The sequence below is a fragment of the Tinamus guttatus genome, unplaced genomic scaffold, assembly GCF_059628265.1.
Source record: "Tinamus guttatus ecotype Peru unplaced genomic scaffold, ASM5962826v1 Tinamus_guttatus_pri_ptg000047l, whole genome shotgun sequence".
In the NCBI taxonomy this organism is placed as follows: Eukaryota; Metazoa; Chordata; class Aves; order Tinamiformes; family Tinamidae; genus Tinamus; species Tinamus guttatus.
This window is the reverse complement of record NW_028288581.1, coordinates 936,902-956,908: the sequence shown is the minus strand read 5'-3', so window position 1 is coordinate 956,908 and position 20,007 is coordinate 936,902. Positions and strand designations below refer to the sequence as shown.

Sequence of the window (20,007 nt, the reverse complement as noted above, 5' to 3'; positions counted from 1 at the left end):
AGTTTGAAGCTGTGTTACCAATACACAAACATAAGGATGCTTTTAAATGGCAATACCTATGTACTGAAATTTATATAAACTGTAATATAAAGTTTACCAAGATATTGTTATAGCTTTGAAATGTTAACGCTAATGTGAAGTAAATAGCCCAAAATAATAAAAGCAGGGTTCCCATTCTTTCCGTCATTTTTTTTCCCACATTTTTTTTTCTCTGACTTTCTAATCTTTCCGGTCATCCTTCTTCAACTCTGTTGAAGAGCTTTACAAGCTCATCTTTTGCCACTGTCATTTTCTCAAGACTCTCACTTCAGTTGTGAAATTCATCAGGATAGCAGTACATATTGTAACTCTGAGACTAAACTTCACATGCCAGAAGAGCAATGCTTGGAGAAATTTTAATGATTACAGCAGCCAAAAAATCAAATGAAAACCAACAACATATCTTAGAAATATTAGAAATTTCAAGATATATTGTTGGTTTGCACTTGATTTTTTTGGCAAGTATTACTTGCCATCTTTAAAATAACAAAAATTCTGCATATCTTTTGAAATATGCAATGTGAAAGGATGGAAATTTCAGTCTATGATCTGATGACAAAATCAGTTCCTAAATGCAGAGCAGGAGTTGCTGACAGTCAAAAAGCTTTGACTTGCCTTGTCAAGACTCTATGTCCTTTTCTGATGTGCACCCCTCTGCTTGGTCATGAAAACTGGTATTAACTTTCCCCAATTCCTCCACCCTTACCCATCATGATCCACATGCAGATTTGGTGGGAAACTTACTGATTCTGATTCCTTCCCACATAGTTTTAATTACTCTCAAGATCCAGGCTCAGCAGAAAGTGGTCATCTGTTTGTCTTCGTACACTACCTTAAGAGTCATCATATTTGCAAGCAAATCCTTTTACATTTCTGAGCTCAACCTCCTTCCAGGATGGCATCAAACACCACAAAACTACAACCTACTGTCCTAGAGATTGGGGTGAAAGCCCAGCTTTACCGAAATTCTCTGTGAGTGCAATGGGATGGAACTTCTCCTCTTATTTACACTAATTGTTAATGCTGAATTAACTGCTTAGCATGTGAGCAACTTCCCACCTTTCATAACATATAGCATAACAATAATTAACATTATGTGCTTGTGCAATCAAAATGACAAAAATAGGTGTGTAGGCTTATTAAGACAGATCGATTTTATGGTGCTATATTGAACTACTTAAATAGGAACAGAAAAAATATCAAAAAACAGTTGGGCATGAACAAACTACAGTTTCAAAAGGGCTGTTATCTAATTACATTTGCTTGAGGAGTCAAGATTACACTTGTTTAAAGAAAACATGACAAATTCAGTTATTGGTCTTACCAGAATGATATGATCTCAACAAAATTTGACTAAGCCTGAAATCATTAATTGATAACAGAGGCCAAGTCCTGCCTTCCTGATTTATGCATATGTTTAATGCAGTAAAAATTCACCCCTTTCAACTGTTCAGTTCTATCAACCAACACCAATCTGGTCCACTGAACTATTACACTTTAGACAAAGAAATATTTGGCCCAAACTCTGTCAACAATACAAGATACAATCTACCCTACTAAAGCAAAGCTTTATTGATAAAAGCAACTTTATGCAAACCCTCAGCTATAAATTACCTCTAAAGCTTTGGCACTGCAGCATATAGTCATCTATGTAGAAACACTATTCTGTTCTTTTTGGAAGCTTATCAGATATCTTATCAGATAAAGCTTTGTTCATGTGAATCTAATTATTCAAGCTTTTCCTATGTTCTTTCTTGTTGGAGCTTCTCTCAAAATGACTTCAAACTGTTTCATTTTCTGAATAAGCTGAGGGATTCCAAACAACTTGTGCTAAAAGAGAAATAAATTAATGATCTGGAGCTCACAATCCTTTTGGTCTTCAAAGGACTTAAAATATAATATTTAACTCTCTCTTTCCCTCTTTGAAGTGGGTCATGTTAGTAAAGCAACTTAGCCTCAGGTTTCTTCAAAGTTAGTGCCTGATAATATTCTGCCTGGAACTGTGGCAAATTATTTACATATCAGAAGTGTTAACAGCTTAATACATTAGCAAACAACACCATTCTAAAGATTTCTGCTTAAGAAGCAATCAGAATCATGCAAAGTGTTTCTGCAGAAAATAAACAGTGTATCTTTCTCTTTACAGGCCCCAAATCTAGAAATATTATTTTATTCAAATACTAGCTAGAGGACAGAATTTTTGCTGTTGTGCACTTTACTTATTAGAAAATTGTTGAACTTACTTACAAAAAAATCATTCAGTCTCTCTTATTTCAGTGATATTTCCTAGGAATCACTGATATGCAAATGATCTAATCCAGGAATATATTATTCTTACAGAAAGGAGTCTAAACGAATGAATTTTGCAACACATCTCAATTTTCTCAAGAAAAAAGATTAAAAAAAACTTTTTGCCAAACATTCGGAATAGGTTGGTTCAGCCTTATACACAGTACATTTAGGCGTATATATAAAGCTCTTTTTATGTAGCCTCTTATAGTTAAAGGGAATGTAGTTATTAAAAGTTTCTGAAACCACAAAAGTGGTTCAGGTCACGTTGAAGCATGCATCTACACATGCATCTACAAGGACCTGAATAGCTCCTTACACTCCACCGATGGCATGGACTTGTCCTCTTTCTATGGTGGATAGAAGCCAGAACAACCAGTTTGCAATAGAAACACACACAGACACCTAAAACAGCTGTTGGTGCTGAAATCTAGTTTTAAGCATTCAAAAAAAATTTATGTTTTTCTTAGTAATATGAAGTAAATATAAAATTGAAATTTCACTGGAATGGAATTTTATCAAAATCAATATATGTTAGGACAAAAATCCGATCTTAATGAAGCAAACTTTCCTGAAGACAAAACATTTAATCATAAAAAATGAACCAGATCTACTCTGGTCCACTGAAGGTGAGGAAAAACTCAGCAAACTAAGAAGTTTTCCTCCATTTTTTCCTTTAATACAGTAATCCTAACAGACCTAAGAATGTCATTTCATTAAGAGAGTACATATATTCCCCACAATTAAATCCTTGTGAAAAGGAAATTAACAATAAATAACTTTAGAGGTCATTGAAAAGGTCCTTTAGAGGTCATTGATGGAAATGTCAACTATCAGAGGAAGCACCTCAACTCAGAAGATGCACTAAAATAAGGAAAGTATTAATTTTACACTGAATACAGAATCGTTCTCTTACCTGTGTGCAGATAAATTACTGAGGTACAGGGTGTACTTTTCTTCAGCAGACAGTCCATCCATCATCAAATAAAAAACATGAAAATTGCTCTGGTTGAGAGGTTGCATAATGACACGAGACTTCTCCAACATGTACGTATAAATCCTAGCTGATTAAGAAATAAGCAAACAAATAAATTCATCATTACATTGATTGCTCTAAACTGATTGCTTTATTTTAAACAGTTTGTCATCACGACATTGAAAAATAGACAATATGTTTCTCATGAAGGAATCTGAGGAAAGCATGACATCAAAAATACTACCATTCATCCTAGCATGGCTTTCTATACAAATCATATATAAAGCCCTGACTCAACTAAAATTCATGGCATAAATTTATTTCTATTAATTTTAAAGATAATGTGTGTGATTTATACCTTGCCACATTTGAGGAACTTGCTGTCATATTTGGCAACATTTGCAAAGAGACCAGCTATTAGTCACCTCACCTAACTTCACCCGTCTAAGAATTAGCACCTACTCTAAGATCCCTTTTAGTGAGGAGAGAAATATGCAAGAGAGGTTTAAGAGATCTTGGAAGAACTGCCTCTGGAATCATTTCCTCTTTCTCTGGTGGCTAGAAGGAAAGCTCAGAGTAATAGTTTGGATTAGCCACCCGGCTTCTAAACGGCTACATATAAACGAGACAAACCCAGGGTGGAATCAGTGGTTAAGAAGCTTGTAACTGGTGCTTGTGCAAACACGGGCATCTTAGAAGGGCTGCAATGAGCATACCAGATGAGAAGCCATGCAAGTCAGCACATCTGTGAGAAAGGGGGGAAGAGGAAGAACCTGCCTATCACTTGCCTATGGAAATGCTGATTACAAGATCATGTCCAGCAAGGTTCTGAAGGTGGCTTGACTACAAAAACCAAAAAAATAAATAAGTAAAAATAAACAGGGAAAATACAGCATGATAATATATATCCACCTGCTTCTCCAGCATTTTAGAGCTAAATGTGAAGCAAAAGGAGATTTACTCATGTGGGTAGATTCTTCTTTAGTCCTCCCTGAGGACACTACCATGCAGGTCCACATGCATCAGTATAAAGACAGCAAGGGAACACTTGACTGCAGCTAATCCTCAGGGTACTCCTTTGAGTGGGGACCCGACTCCAGTTTCCATTTACTCCGTTACATGCACACTTTATCCAATGATCGTTCAATGTAAAATAAAGCCTGAGGTGTAAGACCAGAATCAGGTCCATAAACACACAACCGAGCACCCCAGCTCATGCGTGCAGCACATTCTTTTGCAGCTTTATGCTTTCAATTCTGTGCAATGTGGCAGAGCTTTTACATAGTGCTGAAGGGCAGTGCAGAATGGAGGGAAAACGAACAGGTAAATCTTGAACATAGTGCTTTAAGGATGGTCACAGGTGAGCGTTGTCCCTACACTAAGTATAACCATGTATCACAGCCATGTCTCAGAAAGCTACTACTTGACACAGTCTAAATACATACTATTTAAGCAGTACGGATGATCAGTGGCCTACACTACTCAGGGCCACTTTTAATCCTTCATTTATTTAGAAGCACAGGGATGGCCACACACATTAACTAATGTTAAAAATCGTGACTGAGGTTCTGGTTAAGAAGAGACAGTAGGACAACAGCACAGCAAAGCTGTATTACCAGCCTTCTTGGGTGCAATGGTATTCAACCCAAGAAAGAAATGGTTGTCTTAATTATCACATAGATGTATTTAGCATTCATTAATTAATAAATGGAAGAAAAATGATGCTGGAAGTCATCTGATTAATTAATACATTTAACCTGAGTGGGACAGCACCATTTATTTAGATGACACAAACCAATCTGGCCCTCTCAGCTAATTCCGATCATCCACTTCAATATGGCTAAATACAGTTAATCTTAGTTAGCACTTCCAGCAATAGGAAGAGTTGTTAAGAACAGTCAGGCTTCTGATGAACAAGAATCAAACATACTGTTCCCCTAATGGAACTGAATTTATTCTGAGAGAAAATGAGCATGGTAATATGACTTTTCTACAAAGTGAAATTATATGTTCTTTAAACTGAGTGAAATGGAAAGAAAAGATAATAGAGTTCTAAAGCAAAATCTGTCATTTTTGTGCAATGCTAACTGTGCCTATAGATGTGAGGATATTTGAGGAAATGTGAGTTAAAAGAAAATCTCTTTCACAGATCATTTGACCTGCTGGACAGCTACAAAGTCAGCAAGCAGACCTTGTACTGAAATTGTGCCCGGTGATTTCTTTCCTCCAACACTGCATTTGAAACTACATATCCTTCTTGAAAGCCTTGCTGCCTTAAACACAGCTTGTAATAAAGACAAAAGAACACTTGAAATTTTAGAGTTGAAACACTGTTGAAAAATACCAGTTTGTTAACTGCAGCCTTTTTTGAACCAAAAAAAGCAACTTAATTTTTTTTCAGTTGATCAAAAATGTTTATAACATACACACAAAAGAAGACACATTCTGCTTCCTTTCACAAATCAAGTTTGCTCCTGACATTTTAATGCAAATTAATGAATTCAGGATTTTCAAGCCAGAAAACAGCAGAAAATTAAGTTTGCCAGGTTGCTAAGACTGATTTTCTCTTCCTAATCTTTTTCTTTCTTTTTTCTTTTTTTCTTTTTTAAGTCATTGGAGGAAATTGACTGAACTTTTACCTTTCATCACAGGTCAGATGTCAACCTTCTCAGGAGACAATTTACCCTCTCTGCTCCCAAATAAAAATAAAATGCACTATTTTTACTTCAGAAAATACATAAGCTTTCGCTGCTATACAGTGGGTATCTACAAAGGATTGTGCTTTTTGATAGAGGTCAAAGATCAGTAGGTGAGTTCTGTTAGATGTGACTGTTTTTTAAGAAAGTTAAAGAATTTGCTGGCCTGCAGTTTATTGTGTATTTGTGCTCATGTAACATTTTTTTACTAGTTTCCAGGGCTAATCTTGATGAACAATAACTTAACCTTGGTTGTACTTTTTCTACCTATTTGACTAGACTGTAATGTGAAAGATATCTGACCAATAAACCTTTTTTTTTTTTTTTTTAACTCCACAGGAAAACCCAATATTCATGAGAAAAGAAGGTCTGAGAAGGCAAACAAAACCCCTACTGCTCTCTGTGCTGGCTTTTAGTAGAGCTACATGCAAGGCTTCATCCTTATCCGCACAATTTTGTGGCAAAGCCTCAGTTAAGCTGAAAGACCAAACCTAGCATATAATAACCATAGGCAGTATTCCTGCTCTTTGGGAATAGTGGGGGCTTTCTGCTATAAGAATAAACTTTACGTGACACTTTCAGAGTACAGGCAGAAAAGCATTTCAGCCCAAACAAAAGAGCTGTCACAGACTTCGCTGGATTCCACTTAAAATGCAAGGAATGCTAACTTGAACTTTCCCTCTGTGATAAAAATTTACATATGTACTCTTCATGCATTTTCCATACTAAACTGTTTTGCATCTGTTCCCTTAAGCTCTTTCTGTTAAAGAGTTTAAACAGCCTAAATGCGTCGTTGGAGGCAGCCTAGTATCACTTGAATTTTTATTTACAAATCAGACATATTTAGCCCAGTTTGCATAAATGAGTTATAAAGTCATGTCTCAGCAGGATCAGGTGTGCTACATATTTACACTGCTCATTCATGTTTAAATAGTGCAAGACAAAGTAAATACTGCAGCAAATGATCCTTCAGATAGATATACAGAATCACTGAGTGGGATTTAAGCTGGAGCCAAAGCCAACGTGCCTGATTGTTTCTCATTTACAGTGGGGTAAATCAGGGACAACTTCACTCGAAAGTGTTGTTTAGCCATGGCCTAAATTGAAGGTAACTTCAATAATGCAAACATATAGCATGAACAAGTACAGCATCACAACTACATACAGCACTACAAAAATCAGTTATGTTGCTCTACTGTGGCTTTTGACTTTTGATTGCCTATTGCTCAACTTTTGGCTACCTTATATTTAACAGGAGTAATTGATTCAAGTCCTGAATAACTGGGGAAAGGAAGGGCACGCAAGTCACCCGTTGATATTTTTAATGGGCTTTGCAAACAGTAATTCCTTTGTGACTGTTATCTCATAACAAAGCAATACGCTACTGTCATGTTTTGTAAATCTCAGGCGTAAAGGGAAACACGATTTCCTGGGAAATGTAAGGGGAGTTAGCCGAGGTTAACTTTTTTTCTTGTGTTTCTCTGCCATCTAGTGGTTACAGGGGGCAGGTATCTCCTTCATAAGACTGAGCATTACTCTTCTTCAACTAGTCACCTGCTATTAACCATGCTGCTCTGCTGCCTTTGCCTCCCACCTTGCCTCTCTCCCATACTTTAGCCCCCATTTTTGTTTATGGATGGCACACTGGCATCCCTATCTCCTAGTCTGTGGGTAGTAGCGTAATAATATTGTTAGACAGCATACATAATTACCTCCAGATACGGTTCTCTTCTTCTCACAAAACTGCAGCTCAAAATATTTTATAAAACAGCTGGCGAAATCATTCAGGGGTGTCTTTGCATGTCCAAAGGCCTCCAAGATACAGTTTACCTGAAACAAAATGGTAGTCAAGAAAGGTAAGAAATAGAAAGATATTTCAACAGGTCAGTGAGAATAATTTGGGATCAATAATTAAAAAAAAAAAAAGGAAGAAAATGTTTATGACTGTTTATTAGCTTTGAATTTAACAAATTCCTTGATTTTTCTTCATATACCAAAATTAAAACTAGATAGCTGAATAGAAAAAAAAATGTTGTCAGAATAGTTGAAGTGACAAATGAAAGACCAAACTATGCCCTTAGAGATAGTATGGATACAGGTAAGGGTAAGGGGAGTCATATGCCCATAGCTGGCTCGGCCAACAAAAGGATTTTTAATGCTGCCTGGGCTAGCAAAGTCACAGGCAGCTGATAATAACAACCAGGCAAATGAATTCACATGCTTTTATGATGGTATAAATTAACTATAAAAAAGAAAGTGGGCCTAAATTATTGATTTCAAAGATAATTAGTCAGCCTTATACTAGCACAAAATTTAGGAAAATCACATTCATCTTTTTTTTTTTCCTCTCCCCAGAATCCCAGTATTAACGCATGTCCTTATTTCATGGTCATGGTTCTGTTATTTTTTAAATAGTATTTTCAAAACACTGAATGCAATAAAATGTATTGAATGTGTCAGAATTACTTCAATTATTTGAATAATTTCAATTATTTCAATTTCAATTGAAATAATTATTTCAATTATTTCTCTGTATTTAGCTCTTCCTGGGCATAATTAATTTCTTACACTATATTGAACATCTTCAGTACTTTCTTGTTTATGTCCTGAGAAACTGACTGCCAAGTGGCTCCAATATACGACTCCTCTGTAAAACAGCAATTTGCTGGATTAAGATACCATAGCTGCAGGAGTTAGGAGGAAAGTGGGCCAGAAAGTGGCACAGATTAGGCACGACTGCAGGCAGAAGCCTAAAAATCAGACCCTTCAAATCAGCTATTTGTGCAGTAGGTGGCAGCAGAAAACTAGCCAGTCTGTTCCTGGTTCCCCTCCAGTAGCAGAAGGCTGGTTGTGCCCAAACTAGCCAAATTCAGCATATGTTTTCCCTCGCGGAGTTTTATTGACTTTAATGGTGCTGTGCCTAACTGCAGCAGGAGGGAATACAGGTCATCATGCTTATTAGAGCACTTTAAAAGGCAAATAAATGAGAAATTCCACCTGCTTCCCTACGAGTGAGATCAGCTACATCTACTTTAGCTGTCTTCACTAAACAAGTCAGGAGGGATCTTCCTATAATCAAAAGACGACTCATCTTTCTTAGTATCTGATTCTCTTCTACCTCCACTGAGTCAGAATCATTGACATATGCATTAAGTCTTCACTGTTAAACTAAAAAGGACCAGGTACCACACTCTAACCTGTATAAGTGGCATGAAGAGGTTCACATTCATAACATTGAACAACTTTTCCTAACAACTTTTCGGAATAACTGCTATAAAAGATTCCCAACATATTCTCTGAATGTCCCGATGTCCTCTGAATGCTGGCTAGAGATCTGTAGATCTGACTCTTATGTTTGCAATAAACTAAAAGTGTATTGTTCCTACATAACAATATGACGGCAACACTGAACTTCATAATTTTAATCGGAAAAGTGAAAAATTAACAATAGTATTCTTGACACTGCTGCATGAAAATTGAATTAAATGTCATTTTAGGAGCATCATCAATGAATCAGATAACACGGTAAAAACACTTTAATGTGGTAATTTATGACTGTATTAAATAAAGCAAAACTGAAGCTTATTCAAGTGTAGTGTTTTCGGTGCCATCAATGACTTTTTTAGTAAGTCTTCAAAAACACAGATGTTTCCTAGAAACCACAAAAAAAACCACTGTATTTGCTTACAAGCTGGAATGTATAAAATATGAATCAGTAAATCTATAGCTTTCCCCATATCCCTATTTGTAGGTTGTGTGTTGTAGTCCTTGTTTGTAGGTTGTGTGTTGTGTCAGCTGTACTTTTGACACTATTTTATCTTCTTTCTGGATTGAATCATGCAGAATTCAGGGATAAAGTGGCGTGTTTGAATGATGCGTGTGACATTGTCAAATGTTATTAAAGCAAACACAATGAACAGGAGTCTAGAGTTTTATTGGATATCATGCATCTAGCAAGGCAAGGGTGGAAAAAAAACAGCATCTTGAGCTTACTGTAAGATTGTCCTTACTTGAAGGACAACAGAGTGGGTGAAAAGATTTAAGTATTTTTTTGAGTATGAAACTCAGAACTCTGCGACAACAATATAGACTGTGTTAAAACATTCCAAGTAAATCTGTTGCTGAGCTAAAACCTCAAATGAGAAGTTCCAGCAGAAAAAGATATATTTTTGAAAGGGTCTGAACTGTCAATCTAGTGCATAACATCTAGTGCAGAACATCAGTCTGAACCTGTACAGTAATGTTAAAAACTTAAATACATAAAACATTATTGAGTTGCAATGTCAAATTATTCATTATGTCAAATCAAAACTTCATAATTTAACAGCATGGCAACAAATTAATCTGATACATGAAGAAGTTCTCATAATTTCACATATGCACTGAGAGGAATTTGATTCTGATGTGGGCATTTCACTATTTCATAACTCTTTTTCCTACTTCATAACTATATTTAGTACACAAAGACTAGTGCATATAACTTTGTCCAGTTTTGCAGTTCTCCTGGGTATAACTTCCCAATTTCTATCTTAGGTACTCCAGATACCTCAGGACTTCTTTTAGTAGCCAGAGAGGCACTACCACAAACAGAAATAAACTTCTTTCTTTACTTACTGTAGGCTATTAGTACATATTTAGATGACAGTACCATATCACACAAATATTTCCTATTCATTGAAACACAGTCTTTTAAAATTACTAATAAATACAAAACTGAACCAGTTTCCACTTTTTTGTATCTATGTGAGCTTAATCCTATTCCCATTCAGGTCACTGCAAGGAAAGAAATCTCCTTTGACTCTTAATTATAAAAACAAATCCACTATGAACTTCCATGTTTTTAATACCTTTCTCCTTGCAGTTGAAATGTGTTTGCTTATTCAACAGGCTATTCACCTTGTTCTAATCAGTGCTCAGAATGTTACTTACATGTTTTATCTTGGTATCAAAGGTGTTTCTGCTGGAGCTGGCTCTGCAAGTGAGGTGCTTCACTATCTGTTTGCAGGCTTCAGTCTTCCCAGAGCCACTTTCTCCACTGCAAGATGACAGGAAAGGGGAGACGGTGGAATCACTGCTATAGCACAGTTGATATTTTATGTTATTTCTACTCTCTGCTGTCTCTCTTGGAACAGATTTAATGTATCTCACATGAACTTTCATTTAAAATGGAAGGTTTATGGATAGCAAATAATAAAGAACAGAACATTGGAGGCAGACTGGAAAACTCTCTATGTTCACAGTAGCCAGCAGAGCTGTTGCACTGTACTGTCTTACAAAAAAATCCAAGGCAACCAAATCTGAAGCTCACAAACATATTTAAGGTACTTTAAAAGCTTTTATATCTCCCTTTATCTCCTGTCCAGCAAAGAAGTCTGCTTATCCTGAAACTGCCTGGTTCCTTTTGCAGATGGGGAAGTACTATTGGGCTAATGACAGGAGTCAGAAGGAAACAAAAAATGTAGAAAATAATAGGAAAGGGCGGAGGAAATAAAAGAGGATACAGGAAGGAAAAGAGAAAGATATCTGAGGGATGGTTGACACTGACCAACTGTGCTGTGTGCACAGTTTCTTTTTGCAGCTGCAGAGCTTTCACAAGCTGCTCAGTCTCTGCAGTGCAATATACTTTGGCTTCAGAGATGATGAATCCTTTTTCATTTCTTTCCTTTCACGTGATGTGGAATAAATATTCCAAAGAATGAGAATCTCTGAGGGGAGGAATGAACAAAGAAAACAAGTTAACAGGCAATACGAATAACAAAAGTGGGAGGAAACAACAGAAAAGTGGAAGAATAGGGGAAGGGAATTCAGTGGTAGAATTTAAGTATGGAGAAGGAAGGAAAAGAGACAAAGAGAGACAAGAGACACAAAAAAGAGACAACCAGCACACAGATATTTGGAGACACCGTGGAGACACCACAGCCCTTAGACCTCCACAGCTGGAGGGACCAATGGGTCCAGAACTCACTGGGAAGGAGCAGAATTTGGGAGATAGATGGACAAAAATGTAATATGAAAGTAGATTGCTGAAGAAGTTGGGCTGAGATAGACAGAAAACCACAACCTCCAGCCAAAATTTTAAAAACAGATTCCTGAAAGTACTGAGAAAAGTACATTTTGCTTACCCTAGATTTCTGCATATTAGCCAGGTTTGTCTAAATCCATGTGAATTCAAATAGTTTCCTAATTTCTGTTTGGTCAAATGACAGTTCTGCTGCAACCTAAATCCTAGATTGCTAGGATCTGCTTGGAGAAAAGCAGGACAACCTACCATAAAACAAGTAGGAAAGCATGTACCTGTCACTCCAGATTGTGTAAATCAGGATGTTTATTGACTTTGTTTCAGCTTCAGTTCTGGGAGAAGGTACCACATTCAGAAAGGCAAGAACACTTAACACGACAAACAAAAAATGACTATATTTGAAGTACTTTCCTCATAATCAGTATTTGTTCATGTAGTATTTCCACCCATGTTACACCAAGAATCAGAACAGCACAGATACACTTGCTGTTTTGTATGAAAATTGAAATTCATCTTTCTGACAGTAAGATATAGCTAGGGGAGACAGTGTGAGTTAATGAACTTTCGGGAGGCCAAGATCATTCCTTTCTTCTCAGTTTGCACACTGCCTAAGCAAAATACTGGCTTTTGCTCCATGACTGAGATTTGAATTGTATAGGAAAATAGTATAAGCATAAATGTAAAAGAACACGTTTTGTATCAGCAGTAGTGATAACCGTAACCAAACTACCCATTATCTTAGTGGGAAATTATATTTCTAAAATAAACCAGAAAGAGTATTTTTAAATGATTTTAAATTAAAAATAGGACATCTAAATTATTATTATACTGCAGTAGCCCATCACGGTTGTAACACACTGAATTTAGATAGTTAAAAATTACAGATTATTAATTTAAATTGAATTAACATGCTGATGCTAAACTGAGGAAATAAAAGACTGTCAAGACATTTTACTTTAAGAGGGGAGGACTTCATTCCAGTTTACTGGGCTTATAAATGCAGTTTATATCACCATAAAACCACTGGATATTGACACTTCTGGCTGTTACAATGCACACAATTATAGCAATTCATTTGATATATTTATTTGCTCTTTTTTTTTTCTAAATCACCAAATTAGTCTTCAGTGTCCCATAAACCATTGGTTTGATCGACTAAGGATGCTTAGCTCTTAACAAGCCTATAAACTATGTTTAAGCTTTCTAGACAGCTCTCACTTATCTTGTCAGTGCTTAATACATTCTCATATTCTGAACAGCATGGAGGGAAAATCCATTTAGAAGCAAGTTAATTATGGTGGAGAAAAGCCTATCTATTGGCTATTTAAGAGTATAAAATAGAGGTATTCTATAACTTTCATAGAAGTTTATATCAGGTGGTATTAAACATACGTGAAGGATGGTGGTTTGCCTATAGATTAAAAATGATAGTGAGTAAGTGGTAGGACAACAAAATACATTTTTTTTTCTTCATACCAACAGTTAACCCTACAGAGGAAATTATTTCAGACAAAAAGAATCATACTAAAATAAAGCCAGAAAACACAAGGAGAGTGGAAAGACAAAGACTGGTTCAGGTCATCCTGACAGCTTTCCATAGATTGCCCTTTTTTTTTTTTTCTTTAACCAATTCTGTAGCACAAATATGATAGGATGTTTAAGAGAGAAGACAGGACTCACAAAGAAAACTAAAAATAAATCAACAGTTTTACTTAAATAATCATTTACAATAAATCTGAAACTGAAAACCCAGCTTCACACAATCTGAACAGGACCTTACAAAATTTCTTCAAAAATAAAGTACTTTTACATTGTTTGAAATTTTAAAAGTCTGAAGCCTAGGCTGAATAATTTCCTTTGACTTTCTCTTGGCCTTAAACTTTCTCTAATGATAAACACAGTCCTAAGGTGATCTATATGTTTCAGGTAGGTGGAAACATTTTCATTCCTACAGTGTCTTTAGGAACAGGAAATGCAAAGGGTCAATATTATACTACAGGAGGGAGGACATTTCTTTATCCGTCACAAGCCCACGCTCTTTTTGCAAATAGTAAGTAGCCTGGCCACAGAGAGCAGCTATACTCATGAGAGAAGTGCTGATTTTTTATTTGATTGACTTTTGTGCACAGGGAGAAACCACAGTAGATTTTAAGCCAAATACCCCTTCCCTGTTATCACAGCACAGGAGTTTCTCAAAGCCAAATCTCTATTGTTTATTCCCAGAGAGAAAATGGGGTCTCTGCTTCTGTGTGTTTAATTACTACCATTATTACAGTCATTTATTTGGAGTCAGAAGACTCCAGCCATGCATATGCTGGCCAATTACAGAGCATACGAATGGCCTGGCCCTGAAGAGCTTCCAGTTGAAACATATGACTGTATACAAGCAGATGAAGAATCCAATAAAATCAAACACACTGCAATCGTGTGATGGAGGATGTATGAGTGAGAGAAAAATACAATAACTTTGAGTACTATCGTATACAATAAGCACAGACTTTGGTGCAAAAATATCAAATATCTAATTTCTGGATCCCAGTCAGGCTTAAGAATGAAATAAATAGTGCTGGGAGGCTCTGACCTATGGAAAAAAAGTACTGTTAAGAGTCAAATTGCATGCAGAATTCATTAGCAACAGTATGTGTCCAATGAAGAGTAATTCATGAATCATTAGTAATGGCCACTAAATTCATGGGAAGTTTCTTCTTGTAATTAAGCTTTGGTAGAGAGAAAGCAGAAAAATAAACATCATCTCCACAAATTAAGCAGTTGGCATGCTTGATGAAGATGATAGTATTAAAAAGAATACAGGTACATTTTCTGATATGATCTCCAGTCTTTTTGAAAAGACAGTATGTGGCTTCATAAGATACATTTTCATAATTTCTTTACAGCTTGCTGTTTTTAGAATAAGAATTAGAATGAGATATATATACTGTCATCACTTGGTTCATCTGTGGCAATTAATAGTTAATTAGATATGTTTTAAGGACTGCACATGAAAAGTAAAATATTAGTGGTAGGATGCTAAGCTTTACTGTTCCATAGCATGCATGTACACCAAATGAGTAGCCTTTTCGCAGAGTATACTAGCACTATTGTAATAAAGCTAAGCATAATTACTTTTATAAACAAAATATATACTTATACTATAAAGTTTTATTATATATACTTAAAAGTAAAGTAGACTTACAGAGAGATTAGGGGTATGAAACGTTATTCTATAATTGCATCATCTTTCACTTACTAATGAGGATGTTGAGAGTACAAAAAGAGTACATGTTTGTACTCTTGGTAGCCAACTTAAAGAATGCTTCTTTGCCAAAATGAAGGCATTAAGAGAACTCCATGTTGGAATTAGCGCATACACACAGGGATGATCTATTTCCACTCAATTAGCTACTAATAAAAACAAACAAACAAAAAATAGCACCTTTCTGATTCAGTGTAGCTATTCTACTACATGAGGACATATTGATGCTGCTCACTGTTAAGAGCTCTGACTTGGACAAAGACTCAGGCCACTGCTTCGATCTTACAGTAGTAGCAAAAATTCCCTGGGTGACCTGAGTATGGGGATACCAGGAGCTGCTTTAGTTGAAGTTAAAATCACCACCAAAACCAGAAAACCTTCTTGTTCCAGCTTTGGAAAATCATTTCACCTCCATGTGAACTTGTTTTGGGAACCGATTCAGTTCCCCAATCCATGTCACCACCCCAATGTTTGTGTTGACACAACAGATAGTGTGGAAATGAGGAAAAGAGCAACCAAGAGTAGGAGAAGGACAGGAACACTCTAACCGGCAATAATGCCAGGCTATTTCAGAGTAAAGTTCTCATGGATCTATGGCATCACTAAGCAACTTGACCTTTCCACTTGTTCCTTCACAGGCTGCGTCCTTCTGAACTCTTCTGTGAAATGGCCTTTCTAGCTAGGGGGCATTAATGTATGCTTCCTCAGCTTCATTCCTCCAGTGATTCCAAGGAAATGTATTGTTTTATTTTTACAATCTGTTTTTAGGTGCATTTTATGTATATGCATGCAAATGTATTCACAATTCAGCTTTACAGCTGGAGATATTTTTTAAAATTGCAGGCAATAGGCCAAACACATTCAGAATTTCTGATTCAGGAAAGAAGGGGCAGGCTTGATAAGAGAGACTGGAGAAAAGCAATGTAAAGCACAGGAGTTTGCTGGTATGTTTTTGAGCTTCAGAATTGCAGCAGAAAAGTTTATCTAATCTGATAGCAATGGAAACTAAGAACTTGCAAAGTTTTCAACAAGCCCCGTCCAAATGAAAAAATTAAAGAAAAACTAACTGGATGCTATGCTTTAGAGCCAGAAGGTGTGCCTTGCTCCACATTACTTTTTAGAGCAAAAACAGACAATGAACCATTCCATACAGTGGCAGAGCCACCTTGTCCTGCTAAAAAATAATGTTATTTTACATCTCAAATATGGAGAATTCAGAAATCCATTTTGACCACACACAGAAGTTCATCTGCACATATACACATATTCACATAAACACATACTGAGGTGATAGAGGCAAGGGGGTAGAGGAATACATCAAGAGTCATGAATACTCTTTTTTTTTTTTTTTGGCCCAGGAAGCAATGCAGATTTCCTTTATCAGGTTTTCTCACCTTTATCAGATTTACTTTTCAGACGTTTATTATTCACATGCTACCAATGGGCTAATAATGAGAATATCAATCAGTCAAAGGAAATGCAAACTTGAATTTTACACACATAACCATTAGACCTGTGATGCTGTTAAGTTGCAGCTATGCTTATCCCCTATTTAAAATTACCAGATTCATGCCATTCAGCTCCCATTTTCATATTAACCTTTAGATCTAATTAAAATCCAGGCAAAGGATACTTCAGGACTCTAAATCTGTGGATTGCCTTGATGTGATACAGAAATGCCTGGCCAAATGCTAATGCCATCAGCAGGACACCCTCCTATCACATCCGCCATCCACTCACTGCTTTATAATAAGCTCCAGTGGGCTGGGCAGGGATAAAGTATATGTTTTCTAACATGCGGTTTGCCATCCTGATATAAAATTATCACCAGCATACATTCTCTAGTATCAAACCCATTTACTACTTTACCAAATAGACTACTCAATGTGTATTACCATACAATCATAAATTTAGCAGTTAGCCTTTTTTTTTCAAGTGTGAATAAATTTTCTGTTTCATCTCCTTTTGCACTTAAAGGAAACCTCTCAAAGATATTAATCATTGTTATGTCTATGTTCCAAAAGAAAAACAAGAGAAAACTCCTACTTTGAAGAAAACATTGAATATGCTACATAAGGAATTTTCTTACTTTTTCTAATTAACTATTTCAGTTAAAAGAGACATAATATTTACGAAGAAAAAATCTGAGCATACAGTAATGATTTCCTTATATTGCTTGCACCTCCTTTTAAATGTCACTTCTCACCAGATAATTAAGTAACATCTCCATTCTGGTTAGGTTATGGAAATGGTAACACTTGGCTTCAACTAACAGTCAGTTCTGTACATAAGCAATTACAGACTATGAAAACTAATTACAATATTCAGATATATTTGAAGACTTCATTTACAGAACTTCAAATGGTCAAAAGATTCTGTATCTACATGAAAAGAATGCAATAAGAAGGTATACATATGATTGTACTTATGTGTTCACTTTAACTCTCATAACTCTACAACAGTTTAACGGTTTTTGTTTATTTGACTATCATATTCTCTCCCTTTTCACAGCATATAAGGAATCTATAATAAGAGATGGATCCAGAGCAGTTACAAGTTTTCTCAAATGGATGATGACTTTAATCCTGGCCAAAGCAAATTCATTTTTTTTCTCTTTTTTTTTTTTTTTGCCTTCTCTTATGTAGTTCATCAAACTTATGGAGTTCATCAAAGTTAATCTTTTAGCCATTATCAACAACAGTAGTGATACCAATATGACTAAGCAACAAGTTTCCTTTCCTCGAACTACATCAAATTCACCAGACTCTGCTGCCAGGTAGACAGAGAAAGAAAAGGGAGGGCAGCAGATGACTAGATTTGGGGGGATCAAAAAATCCCCAAAGATTTGGAAGTTAAATTGGCACAGTTGGATGAAATTCTGCTTCACTGCAGATTTCTAACACCTTTACCATGAATTATATTTGTCATCACAACAACACAAGGAATTGAGCCGTTTAACTGCATTTTAAGGATAGAAAACTGAATAACAAAAGTTCAAGGTTACACAGCATACAAGGCAGAGCGGCAGCTGCAGTCTCAATGCCACAACTCAGAGGCTTTTGACTTAGTCAAGGACTTTCCATTTTCATTAAATTGTAATTCTAATCCTGTTCCATATTATATAAGCAAACACACAGGCACCTGGAATTCTTTTTCATTAACTCTTTCTTTCCAATTAAATACTACTAGGTGGATTGCCAATTCCTCAAGAAAATTTATGAACTTGAGATGTAATTAAACCTTTTTCAGTTCCATTTTGCTCTAACATAACAGACAGAGATCAGTACATAGAAAATCAGTCAGAAAAAAAAAAAAGAAAAAAAAAGAAAGGGAACTGCTGAGTTCTGGGGAAAACAACTGAAAGACAAGAGTCATACATTAGTTAATAAAAGAGAGATTCTCACCTGAGGATAAAACACTGAGGACGCTGCTCCTGGAATAGCATGTGGAAAGCTCTTTCAGCACAGGAAAATATATGCGGGGGAAGCGAGGAACACAGTTTTCCAGTGTTGCTTAAATAAAGTTGGGTGACCTGAAAAAGTGTTGAAAATTAATCACACAATGATCAATACATTTCAAACCAGTTGTGTTTTGTGTCCAAATTCGCGGTATCTTGTAAAGCTCTCTAAGCATGATGAAGAAAACATCTGTGTGTATAAGAATGGTGTCCTTAAACTATCTGTGAAGAGTTTAACTTAGTGAAAACATAGCTGGAAACATAGAAGTTCTAATTCCACCAGAGAATTCAATAATACTGGTTTGTGGATTAAATAAAAGAAAACTAATAAGTTACTTTACTTACAGGTCAAGCATATAGCTATCCAATGTCCTGAATACCTATTTGACTTGTAAAATATGACCACACTACGAAAAAATAAAATAGAGATCAACAGGCTTAAGCTTTAAGTTACTTAAGCTATTATATGGCAGAGCAGTCTTTCACGAGTCTTTCACATTATGTTCTCTGTATAATACGGAATAATTTCTGCCATATATACAGGTGGCAACATATACTTAAGTATGCTTAAGTATGGATAAAAGCAGTTATCTGTCTCTGAAGCCACAATTTTTCTGAGAATATCCTGACAGTCTTTGAACTAATAACATACGGATTTTAGGAAAATTAGATAGTCTGTTAATATCTACAAATTAGCTCTTTCAAAATAAATGCTTTGAATAAATAAAATGCAGAATTTGAGTTAGATGAAGTTGTGAGCAGAAGCACCGACAATTTTACAAATATTCTTAAAGAATTTTACATGTCTTGTTATTTCGCTTTTTAAGATTTCCTCACGGAATGGGAAAATTAAAACAGGTCCCACAGAAATCCACAGCTTTCCGGAGTGGCAGGTGGAGGCTGTTTGGGACACTAAAATAGTTGACAACAGATGAACAACTCTTTTCCCTCCTTTTCATGATTAGCTTTAACCACTTTCTCTAATAGCCTTTCCAGGTTTTTACTTGCTCCTGTCTAAAAACCCACTTTCCTACCTTGTTGAAAAGGGAGTCCCAGTTTCATTTCATTTTTCCTTTCATTTAATTTCCCTGCCAAGTAGAGCTGTTCCCCCACAGTAGTGAAAGCCATGGAGTATTTACTGCCATCTCATTGACCTCTGCCTTTTTATCACCTGTTCCCGTGCCTGTATTATTCATTTAGATACTAAACTCTTTAATCTTGGACCACCTACAAAACCAAGACTAAACAAGATTAAAAGAGAATACATTCGTATCAATT

At 36.0% G+C, this 20,007-nt stretch overlaps 1 protein-coding gene across 1 annotated transcript in view; it reads right to left on the bottom strand.

The window, feature by feature from the left end:
• The window catches only part of MYO16 (myosin XVI), a 250,981-nt gene that overhangs the window by 130,656 nt on the left and 100,318 nt on the right, over positions 1–20,007 (bottom strand). Inside the window, exons 12-15 of the mRNA XM_010216802.2 lie at positions 18,677–18,804; positions 10,930–11,035; positions 7,713–7,830; positions 3,245–3,392 (exon numbers count right to left, since the gene is read on the bottom strand). Coding sequence (XP_010215104.2) covers positions 3,245–3,392; positions 7,713–7,830; positions 10,930–11,035; positions 18,677–18,804 — 500 coding nt within the window. The remainder of the gene's footprint in view (positions 1–3,244; positions 3,393–7,712; positions 7,831–10,929; positions 11,036–18,676; positions 18,805–20,007) is intronic.